This window comes from Apteryx mantelli, chromosome 3, assembly GCF_036417845.1.
Source record: "Apteryx mantelli isolate bAptMan1 chromosome 3, bAptMan1.hap1, whole genome shotgun sequence".
Lineage (NCBI taxonomy): Eukaryota > Metazoa > Chordata > Aves > Apterygiformes > Apterygidae > Apteryx > Apteryx mantelli.
The window spans coordinates 58904191-58930789 of record NC_089980.1 but is presented as its reverse complement, the minus strand read 5'-3'; the positions used below and the strand labels follow the sequence as shown (position 1 = coordinate 58930789).

The 26599-nt window shown below is 39.5% G+C and overlaps 1 protein-coding gene across 1 annotated transcript in view; it reads right to left on the bottom strand.

Moving 5' to 3' along the window:
- The window catches only part of TBCE (tubulin folding cofactor E), a 35026-nt gene extending 20589 nt beyond the window's left edge, over nt 1-14437 (bottom strand). The window contains exons 1-4 of the mRNA XM_067293490.1: nt 14381-14437; nt 13587-13719; nt 10781-10865; nt 154-342 (exon numbers count right to left, since the gene is read on the bottom strand). Coding sequence (XP_067149591.1) covers nt 154-342; nt 10781-10865; nt 13587-13689 — 377 coding nt within the window. The 5' untranslated portion in view covers nt 13690-13719; nt 14381-14437. The remainder of the gene's footprint in view (nt 1-153; nt 343-10780; nt 10866-13586; nt 13720-14380) is intronic.
- Between the last annotated feature and the right edge of the window lie 12162 nt (nt 14438-26599).

Genomic DNA, 26599 nt, shown 5'->3' with positions numbered 1-26599 from the left:
ATACATTCTTAGGGAAAACAATAATCCAATATCCACAGAATAATTACCCAAGATATTTGAGGACAACGTAATTTTCTTTTCCTTACAATTGAACTACTGCTTAACTAAGCAATCACTAGCAGCCTATCTTAGATTTTTAAATATTACACTTGCCTTTGTTGTTCTATAATAGAATCCATACCAACAAATTCCACAGTTTTCTTTCCAAATACTAATGTACTCTCTTTCCCATGGTGGACATCTTGCTCATCATTCAATCCATACCGGTCCTTTACAGCAGTTAGAAAATCTACTCCAAAATTTGCCTTGTTTGGCCGGATAAAGGATCCTCCTCTAGGATGTCTAGGAAAGAGCACCCAGGAAAATGAGAAACATGAAAAGTTATTGTTAGACTGATTACTCTTAAAAGTACGGATTAATACTTTTTCAAAATACCATGAATCAAAGCAAAGGACAATTGTCAAAGGACAATTCCACAGGCTAATTTTAGACATCCCTGTTCCCAATCAGTGAAACCAGATAAGATTTACAAAATATTGTTGATAATATTTGACTCAAAAAGTTGATATTGTGAGATGCCAGGAGAACCAAAGTGCTGTATATCCTAATGCATTTACACATCAAAACTACCATTTCAGTGCACATTGTCAGAAATAATTGCTCAGTTATCTCCAAACTCATTAAGAACTCAAATCTCCCAGAAAATTAGGTTGCTACCTACAAACAAATACAAACTTACCTAAACCATATGACAAACTGGAGCCTTAGCTCAGCCTAAGGCCTACAGGAATACTCAGAATACACATTCCCTCATATTTCGTTTGAATAATTCATTTGTAATTCTAAGACAATGCAGCCTTGTCCAACGCACCCGTACAAACGGCATATGATACAAGTTTTAGTATTTGGAATTCTAATGCTACCTCAAACAATTTCTAAATAAATAATAACTTAGTAACAATTTCAAAACTGAGCATTCAACAGAATTATCCAGCTCATGTACTTTCTACACAGTCCTACAAAATTTCTTAGTCTTTCTTGAGCACTAAAAATCCTTATTGCTTGACAATCTGCTTTTACAACTTCTATTAAAGCTAGCAGGAAATACAGTACCTAGGAAGAACGAGCAGAGACAACTTGTGGGAATGGTATCACAGAACAGATAGGAGGATCAGCTGTAAAACAGCAGGAAGAAAATGGGTAGTTATGATTACCTGGCTGCCTTCCAGCTGAGAAGAGTACAGACTTTGGTAGAAAGTACCCAGGAAGAAGAAATCACCTATGTAAATACAGCTCCTCTTTTCATGTATGCAAACATCAAGTGGCTAATTAGCAAACTACAACATTAATACTCAACTCTAAAGAATTCAAGATTCTCTCTCAGAAATACAGTAGCTAGAGGCCCTGAATCCTACGGACCTGCTTACAAGTAGACGGAATAGCTTGGGCACCACATATTCACATTTTTATTAAAAATTTAGTACTGGCAATTGCCTGTGCCAGTTTCATTCATTAACACTTCAAATACTTATTTAAGTACTCTCATATCCTAGAGGAGAATCTGGACAGAAAAAAAGATATTATTTACTTTAAAACTATTCTCAGTCTGGTTTTGTAGTGACTAGGTTTAGAGTGCAATGGTTACAAAACATACAGAAAGGCATACACTTAAAGAATGTAAATCCAGTGTACACATTCATGTTCAACACGCAATTTCAATGCTCTACAGTTTTAACCCAGTAATTGCTCAAGTTTTTCCTTTTCTTTCCTTAATGTTCTTTATAGTTTGTAAACATTTAAATGTTTACAAAGTAGAATGTTTAAATTAATGTTTAAATGTTTAAAAAGTAAAAAATTACGTGACTCTTTTTTAACACCACCTCCTAAAACAATAAATCACATTTTCACCATCTTAACACATCTTAACATCTCTTACATGCAAAATACATCACTTCTACTTTTGCATTAAGTCAAATAGCTTTGTAAACAGCAGATAGTGCAGGACCCTACATGGGGCTCTGGAAACTGCATATAATAATCCTTGCACTCTTGTCTAACCATAACTCATCCTGCCTCCTGCTACATATTTATTTTGAAATCTATTTTCCTTCTTCCCATCACCTCAGTTCCCACTGTGTCACCTCCATCCCTCTATACTCAACAATTCCACTACTTTTCTTCTTCTCTTCTCCCCAGTCCTCTCATCAAGCTGGAACGCTCATCTGCATCCCTCTCTTCGTGCCATTTATACTCGGCATAGTCAAGTCCTCTACATCTCTCCATCACCACACCCATTTCTAAGCCCATTTCTATTCTTTGGTCACCATTTATAATCACACATCCTTCTTTCACTCATTGTCTTTGGAGGAGCCAGTTCTATCCCCAGAAAAAAATGCAAAGAAAACTAGCTACCTTGTTCCTTGCTTTCTCAGACACTAGACTTTTGAAGCTACAGAAAAACTATGGAGCATTTCTCTCACAAGCCCTTCCTACCTTTTTTGACCATAGCAAGATCATAGTGTTTCTCTCCCTTGTTCTTACCACTTCCAAGTACTCTCTCCCCGTCAGTGCTGTGTTATCTGTTGTATGCTCAAACCTATTACAGAACCTAAGTTTCTTTTGCAGTTGCATTCTATTAATTTGATCTCCTTTTCCATGAACTGTCACAGAGAAGGACAGAAAAGGAGACTACGCAATAGGAACCTATTTTCAGGCAAAATGATTAAGCAGTCAAGGAGAGAGATTACTTACCTGTAACTAGCTTCCCTCAAGATGCACTGCCTGTATTAACTCTCACACTATGAAAAATAAGCCGTAAAAACTGTGTACGTTTACAGTAGTTACCCAGAAAGTACTTATCCACAGCTATATAAGCAAAAAAAAATGCCTTTTCACTGTATGTTATGCATCTGAGCACAAGTAAAGTTCAAATATAAGTCCCTCCTTTTTGTTACTCCCCAATTCTCCAAAAACATTAAGGAAAAAAAGTAGCAGAACAATTTGTGAGAGTCCAAGCACTGCTCAAAGCGTTCCTTACTTGGAGAACAGTCCAGAATCCTTAGCTGAGTACAAATCAAGCAAAAACACATTTGGAAAAGAATAATCTTACTAAAAACTTAAAAACAAAAATAAAACCAGCCTGACAGTATTTGGTGAACTCTAAGCTGGAGCAGTGCAAGCTACAGGGAGATCACCAGTGCAGCTCAGGTTTCTATACAGTGAATCTTATTTCATCACAAGTAGTCCCATATTTCTGGTTTCATACAACTTTCAACAACAGTAATCAACAACAACCAGTAATTCAGCAAGGAGCTCTCTTCAGTATAAAAATAACCTGCCTAAAATCTAGGGTAAATCCTATAGAATGCTGCATAGAGTTTAGTGGAAGGACATCTGTCATGAGGACTTGATTCCTGTTGCTCTCCAGACTGAAACAACTACCCTTGAGGCTCTTCTGATCAAAAGATGAATAAGGGAACAAAGACAGCTGCTGTGTCAAAAATGAATTTCATAGAAGATTTAAAAAAAAGAAAAACAAAGCACTTAGAGCTGAGCTTTAGGTCTTAACATTCTGACAGATGGAAGCCTTCTTTGAAAAACATCTCAAATGAGCAGAAAACAGATGTGGCAACCAAGTGGACCTTAAGTAGGAGACAAGTGAAAGTGGACAAGCAAGCTCCAGGAGACAATGTGGAACAAGACAGTAGCCCTCCTTTAGGATTAGGATAAGAGTATAACAATTTACATGCATACCAAACAACGACTTACAGCAGTTTGTCTCATGAAAAGGCACACCTATTACCAATCAATCTTCCTAACTGGTAACAGACAGATATATCGTAAACAAAGGAGCCATCCAGTATCCATATCATTAGATGGAAGGACCTGAGGACTACTGATCAACCTGACTTAGGCTAAGCACTGGAAGTCTGAGAACACGGACTTTGCTCTGCTGAATGTGAAAGGTCCTACAGCTAGGACCATACTGAGAAGATACACTCTAATTTCCTTAAGCAGGAAATCCGGAATAAGCTCAACTAGGGTCTGACAACCAGCTGGCTCTGGTTAGCAGTGACACTTCTTACTGATTTTTAAAATAGAGAGGTTGACCATAATCCCAAAGTTCAGCTTGTGGGACACTTTCCATTCATGATTCAGTAGCCTGAAGCAATACAGCCCATCTGCTAGCAAGCTCAGGGGCCTAGAAAAATACTCACCGAAATTCAGATTAGCTATCAGTTTCCACTGGTTAACTATTTCCCAGAATAAAGATAAAATTTGACATCATCCTTCTCTGCTAATGAAAAGCAAAGTGATGGTATTACTCATCATTATGGGTAGGCAATGGCTCTTCTTACACTAGTGGAATGTCACACGTGCACACTTCTCAGTACCTGAGGTAACACACATTTGTATACAAGCTGTGCTCCAACAATTATACGCTTGAGCTGTTTGACTGCAGAAGCTGTTCAGCCAAGGAGAGAGATCTCATCATTATCAGCCGGGATAGTAAAGGAACACAGAAGGGCTTTGTTGCTCAGTACTTGCCTTTGCAATGATTACCTCAAGGCTCATTATGGCTGAGGGTGTACGCAATGCAAAGCTCACAGGGTATATCATAAATTAAAACTATTTGAATCCATGCACGCCTTGTCTGTGCAGACACTAAACAGATCTCTCCCTGTAAGTGGAAGGTCCTCAACGGACCAGATTTCTTTTAAAAGAATCTACACATTGCAGCAAAGAGAGTTTGTTTCAGAATAGAGGCTGTAGTAACCCTGGAATCAGACAAAGATTGTAAAGTGACATACTAACACCAATATCAAATTCCTGACTAACTGTACAGCAGAAGCTTTGTAAACATCAGCAAATAATTACACTTCTTGCAGGTTTACCCGAGTCAAACAGATATGAAAGCTGTGTTTTTAGCTCAGAGTCTGAGCTTTCAGGAAAGGAGGAAAAACAGAAGAGACAACATCTACAGATCCAGACACTCGTCTTAAGGTTCTGCTGGTGCACAGGACACGGTACAGTAGTGGCTAGAGTCAACAGTTTTGTTTCAACACTCTTCGATTGCCAGAGAGCAGACATCTCGGAGTGGGTACACTGAGACACAGTGAAACAATCAAAACTTCCTATCTGAGATCTTCTGAGCCTGGAAGGAATCTTGGGAATACATTCTCCCCCTGTTAAACAGAAACTTCTTTTCCTTAGACACTAAAACGAGACTGACATCTTACTGTATGTGAAGAGTTTGTGCTCTAAGTAAATATTCTTGGAAATTAATCTGTCATTTTGAAGAAGAGATGGTTTAATTTAATATAAACAGATCTTCTCTTAAGCAGGATGATAAATTTCATGCAAACAGCAACATCTGATGGTCACAACTGTTGCCTGTAAATTCAAAAACATGTCCCTACACAATTTATAAATTTCACTGGAGGAGAAAAAAATTGAAAACACATAATGCCTTTTTAAGGATAGTTTGGCATTTCAGGAAAATAAAAATTATACAAGAGTCAAAGTTCCCACCAGAAGAGGACTGAATAATACAAAGCAAAAAACCTAAGGGGTTACAAAGAACTGAGGAGCAGTTGCAATTCTGCCATGTTGAATACATCACAGAATCAAGTTTGACAACTAGTACATTTTCCCCTCTTTTCTCTGGCTTGTTCTGTAAGTTAACTCTGGCAAAACAGGTTGTAATTTAATAAGTTTGATACTTCTTGTAACAATATCTGGTGAAAATCAAATGAGGATTCTTCTGGAAAGTGATTAGGGAAGAATAAAACTACTCTTTAGCAGGAGAGAACACATCCCTTTCATTCTGGAATCGAAGTAATTTAAATGTGTAACACTACAGAAAGTTACCCCCATTTTATGACAGGTGAGGCAAGCAAAGAAGCATGTTGTCTAGTGCAAGGGAAATTCAAAAATCTCCCTCAGCAAAGTGGCCTAGATTAAAATAGCTGATAAAATAGGAATGTAAGTGTAAACAGTGTGTGCAAAAGGAATAGCAAACATCCTCTCAGAGAGTTTGGGGTAAAAAAACAATAAGGTTAAAGAGGAAGGTGACCTTCCACTAGCTTAAGTGGTAACCAGGGAATTACCAACAGGCTTTTGAAAAAGAGGAGTCAGTTTGAAAAGAAGTGTAAAAGAAATATGAACAACTGTAACAGTGGGAAAAAGGGTAATAGAGCAGCAGTCAAAACTCAGTTTGATGCTGTCAGAAGTCTCCTAGCTGGCACAACCTCTGCTTATGCCAGACAGCTGCCTCCCTCAAGTGCCACACGCAGCCTGCACCCAAGCAGGGGACAGACAGCATGGGGAGCAACACAGAGGCCCACACCTCGGTGTGCGTGTGGACCTCACAGGGTGCGTTCTACCAGCATGGGCATTAGCAGATTGCAGGAGGTAATGCAGGTACACAGAGCTGGAGCACCCACATCTCCCACAGGAGGCACCTGTAAATAATGGACCCACACTCCCAAGGGAAAAGATGTGCATAACCCATATTTTCTGGGGAGGGGAAGGACACTGTGAGGACAGGCCACACATACAAGTGTGTAAATGTGTTTGTGTGGGATGAGAACTTCTCGGGATAAATCACAAAAGAATGCGTAGAAGTGTGTAGGTATGTATTAACATCTTGTAGGTATCTAGTACTGTAGTTGTATTGCTGATATTAAACCTGAATGTATAGTTCACTGGTTACTAGTTAACTACATGTCATTAATAAATAGACAAATGGCTTAAATCCTGCTTTGATTTAACCCATGGAAATGGAGCACTTCTCTGTAACAATCTATATGCCTAAACGTGATCTTTAAGCATTTCATATACAGTTCTGTTTCCCCTCAATTTCTATGTAGTTGTAGAACACTTCCTTTAAATCCTAGAAGATCAGGTTACATTTCCTGAAGGAAATGTACCTACAACCATGAGATTTTTCAGATCCACCCTACAGGGAGAGGCCATGTTGTTTTAAAACAAATACACATGTTGATTTAATATATTTTTCATCTTTTAATTTAGAAAGAAAGTCTACAATACAAGATCATTCTATTTATTTTGAAAGCACACTTGTGTTTCAAAAGCTGTAGATGAATGTTACCACTACGCTAATGCTTTATTACTCACTTCTCAATTCTCTTGAAGCCCTGTAGAACACAGCTAATTCTATTACATGATGCATGACTGAAATTGACAGCTAAAAGTAATAGTCTCCTCAGAGTTACTGGAAGCAAGACTATTGGCAGGAAAAAAACTCACAAAAATGCCACTAGAGCGTGCATTGTCATTTTCAACAAATCCAAATTTGATCAACATGCTTATCATGCCAGCATATTTTGAAGTAGTGTTTACTGTTCTTTGGTTCTTATATTCTTAATATGTTGAATTAGTATCACATAATATAATGATATAAGATAAACATACTGCCATGAATCACACAAGTTTAGGCCATGTTTCCACAAAATTTAAGACAACCACATATAGCTGTAAGCAGACCTACTGATTTATCCAAATAAGGATGACTAAAAAGATCCTCTAGTAAGTATACTCTCAAATTTGGTTTTATTTTCCTCTTATGAGATCATTTTGGATGTCATTCTGCAAAAGATTTTTAGAATAATCCTTTTCAAATTGCCTTAAAAAAAATTATGAAGAAAAAATCTCTGTCCTTTCATTGCATTTGTTTACAGTGCAAACTATTCTATTTCAGCTGCTTCCGCTTATTAGAATTCAAGAAATTAAAGTAGTAGGTTTTTACTACAGATAAGGTTTTTGGAAAAAAATATAGTTTTAGTTAGTCTTCTAACCAAACTAATAATAAATAGATGAGACTTGGATTTTTAATTGGTACATGAACTACAAATCAGTCTGCACACAGAAGGCTGTGGCTGTGAGTCATGTTTGACAGCAAGCACTATTGTTTATTTCTTTAGTCTCCAGAAAGACTTTCTCTAATTGGAACAGAGTACAAAGAACAGGTATTGTAAGGACAACATGTTTAAAGATGACTACATTTAAAATTGTTATGAATATAAGCAGCTTCGTTCAAAAAAGTTGCTTCTTATGACAAGAATTGAGATCATTCTCTGAGGTCTCATATCCTGGGATGACAGTAATGGTTGCTAGAAAAGCAAAGGCTATATATGCATATATACAAATACTACACTCACAGAAATGTAGATCACTCTTCAGTTTCTGGAATATCTATACAACTTGTTCAATTGTTTCTTCTGTCTACAGAGCTTGTGAATGACCAGTCCATTACTTTTATTATTTCTTCTGTAGCAGAATATAACTAGTGTTAGCTTGGAAACCACTTCAATTGAATTCAAAGCATTTAAGACAACTTCCGCTAATAAATTCAGGAGATACGGTTGTCCTTGGACTATAAATTTGAGTTCTTTAGCTAAGAAGAATCCAGCAATGTTGAATTTCCTTTCTTCCATTAAGAACATCCTCATTTTTCTTAAGCCTTATTTTATTATTAGATACAAGGCAAAAATATATCAAGCCCTCACAGATATCTATCTTTCTTTGTTGTTTTCTGAAGAACAGATTTTTTTTTATTCACCTCATTTTCTGATAATGAAGCCTCTAGGGCTCCCACCACACATACAAATGTAGAATTTAAGAAGATATAGACAAAGAATTCTGATTTGCACTATCAACATAATCTACCCCCTCTGATTTACACCTGTTTGGCTAAGAGTAAGAGATAATATTTCTAGAAAGGATTTCAAATAGCTACTTTTTTTATTTGAATTATTAAATAGGTAAATTCTTCTGTTGATTCAGTCTGAGACCAAATGGCTTTACTTGCTGCTTCAGGAAGACTTTGCTCTGAACTGAGAGTGAAGTATATTCTTTACCAAGCCCTGAACTACTACCAGTTCTTTACACAAATACAGTAGTCGTCTTCACTACCTCAGGGCATTCCGTTGGACTCCAGAAGATCTTCTGGCAGGTAAAAGACTAGACTTGCTTTCTCCACAATGCAGAAACGCTCATTTTATCTCAGCTTTTTTCCCCCCTCCCCCCTCTTATGCAACATTTTGCAGCAACAGTTCTTGGTCCCTTCCATATCAAATTCCTGCATTCCAATAGGAGAAAGTGATAAGACTCATTGACTCATCTGCTCATAAAAATGGGAATGATCACAATTCCCACAAGCTGAAAACACATGCTCAAGATTTAAGCCAAGGCTACATGTTATCCCTGTAGAGAGAGAGCAAAGTACTTCAAGTACACAACTTTATTTTCTAAAATAAAAATAAGACACTATCACTCCCTATTTTTAACTATTCTTTCAGAGGAAATTCTCATAACAAATTTTCTCTGTTGAATCATCCACTGAGAGCAAAAGAGAGTATGTATAGAAAGACACCACCTCTTGCTCAGAAAAATCCCTGAACCATTACTAGCCAGAGACAGTGAAACTCTGGAGAACTGTCACTAAATATTTTTTCTATTCTTTTACTCTTCTCCGGACATCTGCTATTAGCCCACATCAGAGACAGGAAACTAAGCAAAACAAACCTTTTGGACTGACTTGTACAGCTATTCTTATGAGACATTACTCTGCAAGCCAGTTGGGGGGAGGGGGGCATGGGGGAGAAGATGATTCTGCTACTCTCATCAAGGGATTTCTTTCCTTTTTTTTTTTTTTTTGACATAATTAACACGAGGAATTTGTTTTCAAGAATGAATGAGCACTTGAAGAGTTAAGTACAAATTGTAATGAAACTGCCCTTTTAGAGTTATTAGCAGCTTTGGGATGCTAGAGGGTGAAAAAGTGACCTAGAAATCTTTCTATTTCATCTCATTAAGGTAAGACCAAGTGAACATCCACGAAACCCCACACTTCTCCAAAAGTGGCCAATAGAAAATGGCTACAAAAAATATGAAAACAGGACAAGTATTTCAGTGATACAGCCACAGAATATTCTCTCATCCTTCACCACCTCACAGCCTAGGAACTTCTAAGGGCTGCTAGTCCTTAAAAGGCAATGATAGATTTTTCCATCTATGTATTTGCCCAGTGCTTTTTTTTAAATCATATAAACTTTTGGCAGCTGCAGTGTCCTCTGATATGGAAATCAACAGTTTCTTGCTGTTACAATTAGCCCCAGAGTTTGGATTCCTCAATTTCAAACATGGAAGCATTCAAGTCTTTAAACTTAATAAATATATGTACTGATATACTTAAAAAAAAAAAAAAACCCACCACCAAACAAACAAACAAAACAAACCACAACAGCTGCACAGTATTTTGCATGTATTAAATGCAAGTGAACATACTTAACACAATTCCTCAGCGATACAAATATTCAGACTGTTATCAAGAACTTAATGTTTTCCCTTAGCAAGATGCATGCAAATTATCTTTAAGCTATATTGAAGACAGCTAATAAGGACCAATACTTCACCTCAGAATTAAATAGGAAGGTCAGCAGGACACACTAATTTCCTTACTACAGTAGAAGGTCTAAACCTACTAAAGTAGCAGAGTGATATTGAGGCTAGCAACATTCAAAAGTTGCATGTTTGTACATACCTCTGAAAACACCACTTGTATTTTCTAAGTATTCACCATATTCCAATCCCTGTATCTGGACTAATAAAAATGTAACAGCCTTTCTAGCATAGCCAGTCAAAGGCTAAGATTTATCTCTAAGTCTCAGCCAACTGATAACAAAAAATTTTGCTCTAAAAACTGTGACCATCTTTGCCAACACATAGGACATATCAACACCGAGAATCAACTCACCTGCATTTGAAATACTGTGTTCCTTCATGGGTACCATTATGTTTCCCTCTCTGAGGATCATCCCATTCCACTCCAAGCCAAATTCCTGAAAAATATAGTAGATACATTCAGAGTTCTGGCATCATTGCCGTAGAACTGGAGGTTGGAAGGAGCCTCTGAAGATCATCTAGCCTACCCTCCCTCAAAGCAGGGGATTATCCCCAGGTACTACATCAGGTCATCTAAGTTTTTACTTGGCCAAGCCTTGAAAACCTCCAAGGACTGAGATTTCACAACCTCTCTGGACAGCCTATTCCAATAGCACATTACTTTTGTAGTGAAGAATTTTTTCCTGATTTCCAACCTGAACCTTCCAAGCCACAATTTGTGGTGACTGTCCCTTGTTACATGATCTAGTAATAGCAAGAAGAGTTTGGCTCTGCCATCTTTGTAACCATCCTTCAAACAGTTGTAGGCAGATTACTATTTAGCCTCCTCTTTACCACACTACACCAGCCCAACTCCCTCAGCCATCTTCACAGGACATGTGGCCTATGCCCTTGACTACCTTGGTAACCTTCCACTGGACCCTCTCCAGATTATCCACATCTCTAATGAACTGGGAGGGCCCAAAACCAGATGTGTTATTCCAAGTGCAACCTCACCAGCACCAAGTGGGGGACAACAGCTTCCCTTGATTTGCTGGCCATGTTCCTCCAAAGGCATCCCAGTACAATGTGTGTCTTATTTGTAGCGAGAGCTTGCTATTGGTTCACATTCATCACAGAATCCACCTTAACTCCCAAGTCCTTTACAGCAAACCCTGTGGATTACTGCTGCTTCCTAGTTTGCACTGATATATGGGGTTATTTTGCTGTAGTATGGAAATTCATACTATTTCCTTAATTTCATAAGGTCCAATCCTAAAGTTCATACAGGTCCCTCTGAATTGCCATTCTGCCATTTGTTACGTCAGCCATTCCCCCTACTATATAAAGTCATTGGCAAGTCTGCTGAGGGTGAACTCTTGTGTCATTATCTGAGACACTGATAAATACATCGAACAATACAGACCCCCATACTGATTTCTAGAATACTTGCATTATCAGATATCAGCCAAGTCACTGATTACCACTTTTCAGCCGTGCAGTCCTGCTGATTTTCAACCCCCTTAAGAGTCTATTCATCTACCTCATATTTCCCCAGCTTCCAAATGAGATTCTTATTAGAGACAGTGTAAAAAGTCTCATTAAAGTCAAGGTATACCATATCCACTATTCTCTTTGCCCACATTCCCAGTTATACCATCACAGAAGGTACTCAGGTCGGCCAAGCATGACTTGCCCTTGTTGACAAGCGTCGAGTATTCCCAGTTACCATCGTGTCCTTCATGTGCTTGGAAATGGATTCTAAGCTGACATATTCCACAATCCTTCCAGGGACTGAGGTGAGGCTGATGAGCCTACAGTTCCCCCAGTCATCCTTCTTGCCTCTTCCAGAGCTGAGCACAATGCTAGCCTCCTTCCAAACACCAGGAATTCTCCTCCCCATTCCTTGTCACCACAGTTTTTCAAAGGTAGCATATAGTGCCCTCCCAATCAGACTGGTCAGCCTGGGGTGAATCTTCTTTGGTCCCATGCACTTGAATATGCTATCAAAGAAGTTCCTAGCCTGTTGCTCTGTCACTGCTGGCTGCCTCTTTCCTTCCCAAACTGTGCCAGTACACAGAGAGACCAGGGAACAGACTGTCCATGAAGACCAATGGAAAAAGAAAGGCAATAAGATTTTTCTATTGTAAAAGAACACAACCAGTTTAAACCAAAAATCCCTTTCACAATCCTTTTGCCAGCTTTGACTTCAAAAAAAACCAACCAAACAAACAAACAAAAAAACCCCAAACCCCACCACATAAATCTGGGTTAGAAGTTTCCAATATTTATTCAAGAACAATAAGGGGGAAAAAAAATCATAAATTACCACTTTCCACTTGCCATTTTTTCAAGTGACATTGTTAACACTGAAGAGCTACAGAAAAGCCTCATAAAAAACTGATTTCTGAAAATGAGTAGAAAGGCAAAAGAACTAAACGGTACCAAGTCATACAGAAAGGTAGAGAGAGGCTGTGTCTTTTCCCCAAAGACCTTAACAATAAACTGGTGAGCAAAACCAATGAACAGAGACAGTCGGGAAAGGGAAAGGGAAAGGGAAAGGGACCTGCTGTGATTTGGAGCAGTGAGTTGCAAAGTCTTTGGCCTTGAGAGGGTTTCTTTTTAAGCCTAGATTATTATTGTCTCATAAACACACTCAAAATTACTGCAGTCACATTCAGAGATACACTGAGTCCAGGAAATTACATACTTCAATCATCCTTACAGCAAAACACAACAAGGCTCTAGCAAAGCCTCAGTTTATTTTGTAAATCAAGACAACATCAAGAAAACTGCAATGTTAATGTTCACGATAAGTATCCATTAGTTCATGCTCAGCAACAGTTTTGGTCTTCACCCTTTGGCATTCCCCAACTACCTCATCCAACAAAAGTTGTTATGAATATTGTACAAGAGGTTAGCAAGCTTTTCCGAGGGCTGCCTTTGTGATAATGTTATTATACAGGCTGCACAAACAGCATTTCTTCACACATCAACATGTGTTAGAGTAGAAGCAGCACTTTATACACTTCACGTAGAATTAAAAATGAAAAAAAAAAATCAAGAAATAAAATGATGCTGAGGCTATCCATTATTGCTGGCATCCTACCTTCCTTCTTAAACACCCATAGAACTCATTAGAATTTGAAAATTGACATTCAGTGTGTTATTAGATTTACCTGCTGTAGGAGGAACACTGCCAACATACCGCACAGTTGCATATTCAGTGCCACACAAGATCCTTCGACCCAATGCATCTGAAGGCACCCAGGCAGTCATCATGGGAAAATGGAGTCCAAGGTACTCAAGGACCTACAGAGACGGAAGCAACATTCTTGACAGATACACACCAGTGCTTTCATGAACGGGCCACCTTGCTGTGCTTTTTTACTGCCCAGCAGCACTTTGAAGGAAAATAAGGTTTGTCCCCCCAGTCTTACTCCTTGTAGCCTGGCAAAGGTAAACGCTCTTGCACTCCCTTGGCACTCCTACAAGCGCTGCAGGAGCGACCCTTATTACTGAGAGGCTCTTTCGGTTTTGTCTGGACGAGCCCTCCTTCAAGCCAGACTGCCGGCAGACACCCCCTCCCGCCCTGCCAGCGGCCATCACAGCGAGCCGCTCCCGGGCCCTTCTCCAGCGCCCCGAGGCCCCCGCCCAGTCCGCCGGGCGCTTCGCCCCGCCCCGCCCCGGGGCCGCAGCACACGGCGCGGCGCCTGCGGGGCGCCTCCCTCACGGGCGCGGCCGCCGGGAGCCGAGGCAGCCAGGCCCCGGCGCGACCGTTACGTTACGCGCGGCCGTTGAGGTGACGCCTCCGGGTCGGGGGAGAGGCTGAGCCAAGCAGCCGCGGGTAGCCACCGCTCCGGGCGGGCGGGACGGTCCCGGGCGGCTGCTGGGAGCCCCGGGGCAGCCCCACGCGCCGGCTCGCCCAGCCTCCCACCCCCTTCGCACCGGCGCGGAGCCGCCCCGCCGCTACCTGCGCCTCACGCGCGCAGCCGGCCCCGCGAGCCCTCCTTCCGCCGGCGCAGGCCGATAGCTGCCGCCCCGCCCCCTCCCGCCTGCTGCGCGCTCCCATTGGCCCCGAGCCCTCAGAGCCGTCCTAGCTCGGCCGCTATTGGCCTCCCCCCTCCCCGAACCTGCTCGGTCGGCTCATTCTCGGGCAATAGACGCAGAGCCTCGGCGCCCCAGAGATTTCTGGGTAATGCAGTTCATCAAGGTGCTCTGCGCCGGGTGGGCTTCCCGTCTCTGGACTGCATCTCCCAGCATGCCGCGAGGCGAGGGGGCGGGGAAAGGGTGTTTGGTGCTCTGATTGGACAAATATGCCCCACGGCGGTTGTGGCAGTTAGAGGAGCCCCCGGCAGGAGGGGCGCGGGTGGGGGCACGTCCCTGTCCTTCCGCCGTCGGGCTCCGCCTGGGGTGGGGAAAGGCAAGCGGGAAGGGGCCGAGGCGTCGGCCCAGGGAAGAGGGGCTGTAACGGCGTGTGGGGGGCTTGCCTGTGGGGGCAGAAGCGGGGCGGGGCGCCGTCCCGCCGTGCCCCGGAGGGGGGCGCCCCGGTCTGCCTGAGGAGGAGCGCCAGGGCTGCAGTGTAATCCGTGAGGCAGGTGGTTTCACGTCTGCCCATTGCGCGGTGCTGCCTGTCCGAGGGGACCCGTTTGTGCGCCCGCCGGGGGTAGACGGCCAACGCCCGAAGTCCACTGTTTTATTTTGGGGATGAAGTACCTTCCACTAGAGCAGTGGCAAGCGTGTCAAGTAGCAGCTACTAATTCCCAGTCAGCATCTCTGAATAATTTGTGACCATTTTTTTTTAAAAACATTGAGCAGGGAGCATTCTGCATTGCTCCCTAAGGTTTTCAGTAAGTTTTGGAATAGTAACAACTTTTCAGTAGACTGGTCGGGGGAAAGAAATCCCCCAAGCAACCTTTGTCATCATAATATTTTTCTAAAAAGTATATACAGGAGAAGTCATACAACTGTATAAAGCTGCCAGTCTGATACTGATTTGGGGCAAGATACAGTTATAACTGATTCAGCATGTGGTTGATAAATAATTAAAAGAAAATGATGGATTCAGTGCCAGATAACGCAGGTTTACCCAAACAGATCTTACCAGGCTATGTTGGTTGGGTGTCTTTTGGATCAAACTGTTAGTTTGTTTGATTCAAGTAATGGTGTCAGTGAAATCTGCTTGATGAGTTTAGAAGGAGCAAACAATATGCGTTTTTGTACATAAGCATAAGACCCATGCTGAAGAACAAAGGCCACATTTAAAGGATGGGATGCTTTCCTGGGAGACTGTGATTCTGAGAGGAATGTAGGAGTCTTACTGAGTAACAGCGAGTTCTTGTGGTGCAGCTGTCTGGCCAGAGGAACTAGAATTATGCTTGGTTTCACATAAGGAAGCATATAGAACAGAGGAATTATATTACCTCAGTATTTCACACTGCTACATCTCCTTCTGCATTCAAATTCAATGTCCACTATTTTAGAAGAATATCAATTAATTGGAAAGGGATTCAGAAAAAAGCCATAACAATTCCAAAAAAAAAATAAATCAAGGTGTCTAATATGTGTAATTAACAACAACAAAAATTGAGAGTTGACTGTATTCTTAAGTAGCAATTCCTGGGGAACAGAAAGTTGCTAAGAGCTCTTCAGTGTCATGGAGAAAGGTATGACAGATTTCATAGCTGAAACTTGAAGCTAAAACTTATGATCACTATAAAAATAAAAATTGTCCCTTGCTGTGTTTTGGAACAACTTCTCAAGGGTTTTCTGCTAGCAATATGCCAGCTGAGAGTCTTCCTGTGAGTTAGAAAAAATGTTCTGACTGTTGTTATCAGGAGATCAATGGTCCTGAATGGCATTAATGCTTTTTACCTACCTGTGAAGCCTTGAAGAGACCTCATTCCAGTAGTTTTTTTTCACTGGATGCCACATACGGCAGTATTTGATACTTTCTCACAGTTCTGTGGTTATTCCTCCAAAGTCTCCTGACATTTTCTCTATTTATCTCTGATATGCTTGATATTTTGAAGCCTCACGAAGATTTAATTCCAACAATATAGATGACAAACACTGAATCAGTCATGACAGTAACCAAATAAACAGCTAGTTTAGTGTTGTTCCTCTGCTTCTTTTACCTTATATTAAATAATTCCATAAGTGTGTTCTGGCAGACAGCATATTAGTACTCTTTGCTATGATTCTTTGATCTTTTCCTTGATAACACCAATATTTTCAAGTCAAAGTAATATAAAGTTCTTTGGCACTCAGATGATTTGCATCTTCAGCAACAGGCTTTGAGGGTGTGCTTTCCTGTCTAGCATAACCCAGCTGCTCCGCCAAGGGGCATTCCTGTTCTGCACCTCTGCCAATGCACTTCCTCCTTTTCCCCTTAATGGAATTTAGTTAACAGGTGTCCGCAAGGTGAGACAATTCAGCAAATTAATTCAATGGGAAGAAAAAACAACTGGGAGGGAGCAGGGAAGAATAGTTTTCTGTCAGATCAACTTGCTGAACTGATGCACTAAGACTCAATGCTAGATCCACCTCAAGAAATCATTAGGGAATACACAGCAAGGGGAAGGAGAGGGAAACAGCCCTTTTCAGTGGCAGCCCACAGATACCTGGATTAGATGTACCCTGAAATTTCACTTGAAGGATTTGGTATTACAGGATAGATATTTTGTATCACCATGCTTTCAAGACACGTTAGCTTTTAGTACAAAGATAGTTGGGCCTAACACAATAGAAACAACATTGTGAAGTGCAGTGCACTATCTGGTGATAAAAGTAAAGGCATAAGATAAGGCTGCTGCCAAAAACCTACACTCTTTTGATTATTAATAGTGCTTTTTAAACATTCCAGCATGAGGATTTGAAAACATAGTTCTGAATATAATGCAACAATGTTATAATGTACAGAGAAATTTGGAAAGGTGTAATGGTATTGCAGGACAAAGGTACCTAGGCCACTCTCAGTAGTAAACAGTAACTGTTTAGCATTGGTGTACTTTCTTCAGTGTTTGCTTTTTTCTCCCTGTCAGAACATCATATCTGATACACCTTGTAGCCCCTTTACAGAACATGATCACAAATATACTATAGACTGGATCCTAAAGTTGCAGATCAATTAATGATTGAGTTATCTAATGGCCAGAAGAAAAGCTGTTCCATTTCCCCTGTTCCCTGTCCTGGCCCCACCGCCTTGCCACTCCTTGTGCCAGGTCTGGCACTCACCTGAGCCTGAGGGAGCTGGTTCAGCTCACTACTGGCACAGAAGACAATTCAGAGAAGTGGCAGGAGTGCTCGGCTGGACCATTTCTTTCACTGGCAGCAAGCTGTAGGATAAGCTTAGCCCATCTTGTTGAACTGTAACCTGTGAAAAGCTGAATGCCTCTAATTCAGGTGGAGGAATGTTCAAAATGTTGAATACTCCTCTAAAATGGAAATTATATATTCAGCCACTCATGTACCTTGGTGCTCTGTCTGCACCATTACTTGACTGGAACCAATCAAAAGTAAATGCCACATTCAAGTTCGGTAGAAAAAGAACAACAAAGAACATTAAATTAGCTAATAAGACTATCTAGCAGAAGAACAATATTCTACCTCTTCCTCACTAGCTTCCTGCTATCCTTTTTTTCTTTTAAAGCTCTTTTTATATGATATATAAGAGAACTTACAATGAATATTCAGGTCATTATTTTGGGATAAACCAAATGCAGACCACAGGTTTTCATATGCAAAGCCAGTTATCAGCTGTTAACTTTTAGATACATGACCCATTCAAAGTTGCACAAACAGTAATAAGCATAATGAGTATATTGTCTTTTTTGGTAGAAGACAATGAGTAAATTCAATGAACATGTTTGAGCCTTTACCTAAAAGTCTTCCTTTGCTAAATGTAGTATGTTTTGTTAGACCAATTATCATCTTTGGGAAAAAACATGCACACAAGTCCTTCTTCCACATCTGTGGTGGTGTTGATACCTAATTTGGGTTTGCGTGCCTGTGAATCTCCTGCAGAGGGCATCCTGGGAATGATGTGTTACAGCTTTGAGTTTTTAATGATGCTGAAGCTACATAGATGATAGTACAAGTATGACAGCAAGTGCAATGGCAATAAGTCCTCTTGCTCTCCCTTTTACACTCTTTCACTATCCCTAAGTACAAACCTGAGAGCACATGCTAATGAAAATACATTTTCTGTCAGAAAGGGACCTGGGGTGAAATTTTCAGCTGAAGGTGTAATTGTAGCCAATCACCTTTCATCTTCATTTGGCTCTTCTTGGGGATTTTACTTACACTAAGAGTTTTGACCTTTTTTTCAAAAACAAACAAAAAAACCTTCTTAAGTCAAAATCTTTAGTAAAAATTACTATTCTCTTTCACATGCACACACAAATATATCAGTCTCTTCTGCTCTCTTGTAGTTGGAAGCTACATGTCAACTCTAGTAACAATCCAAAGTCCCAATAGTCACAGCATAATAAATGTTCCTGTAAAGGGAATTTTCCGTGTGCTTTACTTTTTCCTCTGCCCCCCAACTTTTCTCTTGATGTTCCTAGTATGCTTCCAACTCCAGTTCCAAAAATGTGGCACTTTATTAACTTCACTATTAATTGTATTGAAAATCCAGTTGCAATGTTTTTATTAATCATTATGACATTGGCAGGCTGTTTTTTTAAATCACATATTTATTTGGAACAGCACTCAGTATGCTGAGCATTAACTAGCCAGAAGGGAGGAATGAATGATGTTACATTTTGCTTCCTTTCAGGAAAGCTGTTAAAAACAAGAAAATATTTTTCACTATCTTTCTGACCTCAGCAACATGCTTGATAAATAATTCAACCACTCCTAAAATCTACATGCACGTTGTCCACACTGATATATTTAGTATTTCTAAGATGATGCTGAAAATAGCACAACTTATTGTTTATTCTTACTACTTCTTTGAACTTCTTGTTCTTTTTGTTTAGCACTGTAATCAACATATAGGTTTAGTTCATCCAACAGACTTGGTTTTATTTGACTAAAAACAGGACAATCCTAATGCCAGTAAATCTAGACTGGTTCAGCATTTTCAGCTAAATAGTTTCAGTTAACTCATACCTAGTCTTGCTGAGGCTTTACTTCCATGTTTGGAGAAAGTCTAACAAATGTTTTGCGTGTATTAGCCCTGTCATGATGTGAAATTCTGTTTTTAAAGCACTTCCTGTTCCTTGCAAATATTCCTTTTTTCCTTGCAAATATTTTTATTTTTTCCCCTTTAATTTGTTCACATGGCTTTTGTATCAAACTGATTTTAATAACTTATTAAGTCAGTGTAAACTTGTTACACCTCCCTCAATTAACAAAGTCCATTGCAATATAACATATGCTAGATTACAGCAAGACAACAGTTCCAGTTTTTATGCGTATTTCAAAGCAGTAGAACCAAAAATTTGTTTGCCATTTTCCCTCTTCTACAGACTTCAGTAATTACTTTACTGAATGATTAAGTAACTTATTTCATACATTCCAGAAGTGAGAACTGAAAGTTTATGGAGAGAATGAAAGTCTACTGGGATCCCTAACACATGCAGCTGCTTACTGACATTCTAAAATATAATTCATGTACCAACAGATTAGAGAGAATTTTCACTGATTGAAGTTCAACAGTAGAAAACTAATTAGGGTATCTCTTCACATTCAGGGTTAGTCCTCCATACAAACTCACGTCAGGTTTTGCAGCACTCTTTCTGAAAATGTAATTTTAGGCCTTCTAGGGATATCTCCCATGGTTCTTCATGCTGTAGTAAACAGGTGCTCAGTAAACACCCTTTCAGTGAGTTGAAGGAGAATTTATTTGTTCTGTAGGCACATGGGCGAGGAACGCTATCAGGATTCAATGTGGTTTAACCTGCAACTTCACTACAAATCTTGCAGGTTGTATGTGCAAGTAAAAGCGGATTCATGAATCAAGGATTATTCCTAGCCACACCCTATGAACCACTAGTGTCAGTGACAAGCATGAATCCGTACATGAAGATAGTAAAGGAAAATATGCAAGAATTTAGGCTTACTCTGTAGTACAAGTGCCCAGATTAATATCTATGTGCAAATTCCATATTTTTTCACCTATAACATTGACAATCATTGAAGAAGGAAGTCAAATCAGCATCAAAACAATGATGTGTCTCAGTTTTGTTCTCTCCTCACAACATTGCCTTCTAAGTCATTTAAAAAACAATTTGCTTCAGAAGAGTTTTAGGACTGCCAAGGTGAACACTGGTTCTCAGATCTACTAGAAGTTATCCCAGGAGGATGTTAATGTGAGATAACGATCAAGTCAAACCAGCATGTAACTGATTATGTTCTCCTGGCTTCAAGAAAAAAAAATGATAAAGAAAAATACAATAATGTAACTAAATACTCTGTTTTACCTGTACTTTTAATCAAAACCTTAACAGGATATATATGATTTAGGTATAAAGTTATCAGAATAAATAATTAATTATAACTTAAATATCTCTTATGTTCCAACACTATGTGGAAAGGAAGAAGGGAAGCTCAAGGAAATTGAACACTCTTTAGCTTTCCCTAACAAAGTGAAAGAGATCCTATAAAATTAGGTGAAATTACATTAGGCAGCCTCAGGAGCCTAAAATGCATATTCTTATTCTCCCAGTCCTGTTCCTGGCTATGTTCTTGCCTCTGTCCACCTGCCAGCTCTGGCATTCATCAGGCTCTTGATGAGTGGAATAATTTATTAACTCAGACAAAAATTAATTCCTCTTTTTGTTCCCCCAGGTTAGTGAGTTAAGTCAGTTCACAGAAAGGCCTAATGAGTATACTGCCAAAGCAAAATAAGTGTTGAAAGAAGTTGGCTAGGAGTGGGGTAAGGAGCTCAAGCTATATGGGACAAAAATATTTTATGGCAATACAAAGCATGTTAAGAGGTTTTAGCTTCTTAGAAAAAAACTTTCTGGCACTTCAAGATTGCAAACAAACTTGGATTACCTTTATGAAGATGCTGGAAAACCCAAGACTGAAAGTTTCAGAAGCAGATCAAGCCTATTTTGTTTGTCCAGAATCAAAAAGGGGTTTGATGGTATCATATGTGCTATGGTATTAGTAGCAAAATAAAAACATAATAGCTGAGAAAGGGAAATAACAAAAATGAAAGTATTGTGCACATAATACATAGAATATAATAAATATCAAACCTGAAACATAAAATGAGATTAAGATAGAACAGAGATGAGCAACAGATAGCTATACAGTTCTTCTATGTGAATAAAAGCCTGGCCCAATGCAGTGCTAAATATGTATTAGAGATCAAACCAGTTTTACATAAAAAGGTTAAAAAAACAGAAATGCCATGTTTTTATACCATAATGCTAGCATTTTAACAATAACTGGGAAAGAAGCTGTCAATATAGGAAATTTCCATAGCAGTTAGAGGCATTTAGATATTTAATAATTGGCAAAATCAGCCACATAGGTGAAGGCGTACACCAACAGCTTCTTTCCCACCGACGTGAACATTTTTAGAAACATTGATGTCTATTTTCCATGACCCAAATTTAAGCCTTTCTGTGTTTGTGGAAGATAAATAAATATACAGAACTAAAGTTGTGTATAAACAAAAAAGTGAACTTGGAAGAGACAGAGAATAGTTTAACAAACATTCCAATTGCAAGGCTTTTTATCACTAGCTTTAAAAGCTCATGCCTGCACATACATCAGCTGCTAATCAGGTTAGTAATAACTATCACATCTCAAATTACAGGCTCACTTAGCAATATTATATATCAGATTTGATACTTACCAGGTCCTGATCTTTCCCATTTCAAATTAATTTCTCATGCCATCTCACTCTTCCCACTCTGTTTTACACAAATTCAAATCTGCTTTGCAGATTAAGCTTTTCCCAGAAACTACATCTCAATAATAAGGTTTTTTTTAGAGGTAGGTTGGGAGAAAGGAATAGATTTACATATGGGATAGTGCTACTCATTAATAGAAAGGTAACATTTCTATCATGATTGCAAGAACTGAGGACTGTGTATAAAAAATGCCAAGCAACAGATTTATAGGAAAATATTAGTAAGCCCAATAATTATATGTTTTAACCAAATAGAGAAGATATCTGCTTGCTATAGAAGTAGATCTACTAAAAAGTAGATTTTAAAATACTGGTTCTATAACTGATGACGGGTTACGAGTTCTGAAGTTTGTGTGTCCGCTACATACACAGAAACAGGAACGAGAGTCCCTGGTAAAGCGTGAAGGCAAGAGGATCAGTATGTAGCACCACAGCACTACAGCTCTAGTGCAGCAGAACACAAGTGGAAGTTTTTGGCTGAAGTTCATCTGAATGCATTCCATATGTGCCTCCCAGCAGAGTAAGTCAAATTACACATACCAACTACCAGATTGGCTTAAAGTGTGAACTCAGGCACATGCATATGAAAGGGGAGAAAAAGGGGTTTTCAGATGGAAAAGGGATAACTTTATGTTTTTCAGCTTCACATGGCCTTTCTTTGTAGTCTTGTTACTTAAATCTGTGAGGTACACTATAAATGTATGAAATGTTTTCATTATAGGATCTTTAGCCAATTGCAGACTATGAAGTTTATCCACAAGAAAAGTTAGGAGACTAAGAGAAGGAAAAAAGGAAGAGGATAGCTAATTAACTAGCTGGGGGTAGAAGTGAAATGTGAGAGAGATGGCTCTTCAAATTTTGAAGCTACTGTAAAAAAGCCCCATTTTTATAGTCTGAACTGGATCACTTTTTACACTAACCAGAAAATATGAAAATGGCCGACTCCTTTGCTATAGAATATGTATTGTGCTCAACATAGTGACATAAAGGTTGGAAGAAACAAGTAAACTAATAACAGGAAGTCATAGAAAAAGGGGTTTAGTAATAAATTGAATTATTAGAGATGTGTAGGCCATACGTATATTTATGTAATGAATGTACAAAAATTTTACTCACCTGGAGGCACTTTTTCACCTCTGCAGTGTTCACAGGCTTATGCCTGGCCTCCTTTATGTGCAATTCATGAGCAGGAAGATACAGTGCCAGTCAGACCATACCTTACACACAACTATGGAATTCTTAAGATATTCTTGAAGGCCTCTGAGGGAAAGGGAAATAATCATACACACAGACTGCATGTTTCTAAGAACTTTTTCTGTCTCTGAGTAAAGAGTTCACACAGTAACGCCCACACGTTTACCTAGAAGCAAGTCTTGGAGTCTTTCACACAAACAGTAATTACAAGACTGCTTTATTGAGAGCTGCATTAGCTCTAGGCATCTCCAGAACAGTGTAGTTTAGAAGGAGAGAGTACATACAAAGCTTCAGTGGCCACACTGCAGCTGTTAGAAACATTCCTCCATGAGGCCACTGATACAATTTGAGCTGTACTTACAAAAGGAAGCTCTGCCAAGGTAGTCTCGGCAGGCTTGAGCAGTATGCTGTCCAGTTTGAGGGCTCTGTGCAGAAATCACTGTTTGTGTCAATGGCTGGCTAATAAGAAGGATCACTCCAGTTGCTAGTGGGTACATGAACAGCCTGAGTTCACTGAGAGATGTGTAAGACAACAAGCCATCTCCTCAGGCAGGTCCTGAAATGGTGCAGTTTTCATTATAACCTTTGAAGAAGCAGAGATGTCCCATTCAATGGCTGGCCACTCAAAGAGAGATGACAGTGCTCATTTACATCCAAGCAAGTACATCAGAAGCCAGCTTGAGGTAGGAGAAAATGAAATGGAGACTAATGAGTATTCACATTTCTCTAGGTATGCTCATTGCAAAAGCTAAACCCCAAGAAATGCGCAGGTAACTTGATCAAAGTAGGAACTGTTGCCAATGGTTGGAAGATAGTAAGGGCAGCAGCTCTGGTTCAAAGGGACTGGCATTAAAACCCAGAACCTCCCTTACTCCCCATGGGTATTTCCACTTACAACTCAGATCACCATTCCATAGCAATGCATCTCCTGGGAAGGCCAGGAACAAAACTACTGCTTATATTGGAGGAGGAAGAGCAGCAGAGATTGGCTCTTGCACAACTAAATGAATGCTGCAGTCACAAAGATCTCTCATGCTGCTTTAAGGAAATGATTTTCCTAACATGGCTTCACACCAGGAGCTTGTACCAGGGCTAACATTGGAGAATATGAATGAGGATACAGCCTCTCATCTTCTGGCACCAAATATAAAATCTGCCTTGACTATGGAGCATCATTCACTGCTGATGCTTAATACTTAATGATACTCATTTAACAAATGAAAAGGAAAGATCCCAGCCTCTTCCGAACTCTTGAACACATCAAGAAAAACCTGAGAGGTCTCAGTTAATTCTAGCCAAGGGGAAGAGCAGTGACATTCTCCTTCTGGGCTTTTTGAGATATACCTTCAGGATATGCTTTGAATGCTAATATCAAAAGCCTTAAGGGTGGAGTAGTAACACAGAGTTGTATAGTTTCTTGCTAGTCCAGCTGCCTTTTTCAAAGAGTACTTTTCCCTTCTTATCTATTTGTGCTTTAAAGGGCCTGCAGCTGGAAAACTTTCAATGTATCTACTCCTAAGTTAATGGAGGCATGTTCTACAAGGTAAATTATTGAAATAAATACTGGGATGAGTTACTCCTATGGCCAGAGTAAACTAAAAAAGTGATTACATAGCAGAAATCCCAAATGGTAGAGAAGTTTTAAACAAAAGTAAAAAAGCTACCTCCTCAGAAAACTTTGATTACACAAAACTGTTTACATCTAGCAACAGAGCAGAACTGAAATGACACTAAGTGCACTTTGCACTGTGTATATCAAGGACAACATTCTAATAGCCACAAGGATGTCTTTTACAGTAAGGGTAGGTGATTCCCCTGACAACAATACAGTTTATTCACTACTTTCCCCAATTCAACATCAGCTGCAATACTGGTTAGAAACCCCCAAGACAGGTTATCAAATAACACAAAATAGACATTGCACTTTGCTGCAGAGAGTGTTTTTCCAGACAAGTCTAAAAGTGTACAGGCTCATTACTAAGCACTGCAAGTAAGAAAAAGGAAATATAATCCACTATCATTAACATTAAAGAAAATAACAACTTTTGCCAACTGTAAGCCATTCAATACCAGCAACCAGGTACATTCAGTGAAAAGGCTATTATTCTGTGCCTAATCAAGAGTATTTCATTTTAGAGACAAAGGTCCCTCTCAGCATGCAGATAAAAGCAATAATCTATTATCTACAACTACATAATGTCTCTGACTAAAAGCAGTCATCCTGAATTCTTCCATGGTTGTTAAATGCTTTTTGAAGAATCCTGAGGCTGCCCAGGGACAAGCCTTTTTCAGTTAGCCTCCTCACTGGGCTACAGAAGTGACTATCCCCATTTTTTAGTTGTAGTAAATGAACACACCTGTAAAACTATCCTTCAATCAGCAGAAGCCAAGCACCTCTGGACAATTTTTTTTAAATGAGTATACTTGAGCAAATATCACCACAAGTAGCACCAATCCCACCTTTGTTCTGAACCATTACCTTTTTACACCAGAGCAAGATTTCAAGAGGCTATGAAGATTAAGGGAACTGAGCCTGGTTAAAGCCAGACCAGCCAAGAAGAAACAAACATCCTTTTGGCTTGTTTTGTTCAACTTCAAATATAGATTTCCATTTCCTCCATAGATAAGCAGAGTTTTTTTAATCAGGCCTGCTCCAAAACTAGAAATCTAATTCTCAGTTCCACTTCTATTTAGAGTACTTCATCATTAAACAACAAGCAACAATACCAAAGTGGTATTATTGCTTGTAAAACAAGGTACGGCACCTTGTTTTTGACAAAAGTTAGAAAAATTCCCTCTGTAGAGAATCCAGAGAGCAGTTCAGAACAAGAATGTAATACAAATTATGAATCAACTCTTGGAGAAGGTGCTCTTGATTGTAAGCAGAGAGGGAAGAGACTTGCCTTAAAGTTATGTAGTGTGAATCTCATCCCACCCCTAGTGGCAGCTTACTACGTTGTTAGTTGCAGTTATGTATACTGCATCATCTAATTTGTAGATTTAAATCCTATGCTATGTAAGTGAGTTTAAAAATATAAAACCATACAATCTAAGAGCAGAGCTAGAACCAGTGGCAAATTCATGCTTTGTTGATGCAACAGATTATTTTCCCTAAGGTACCTGGAA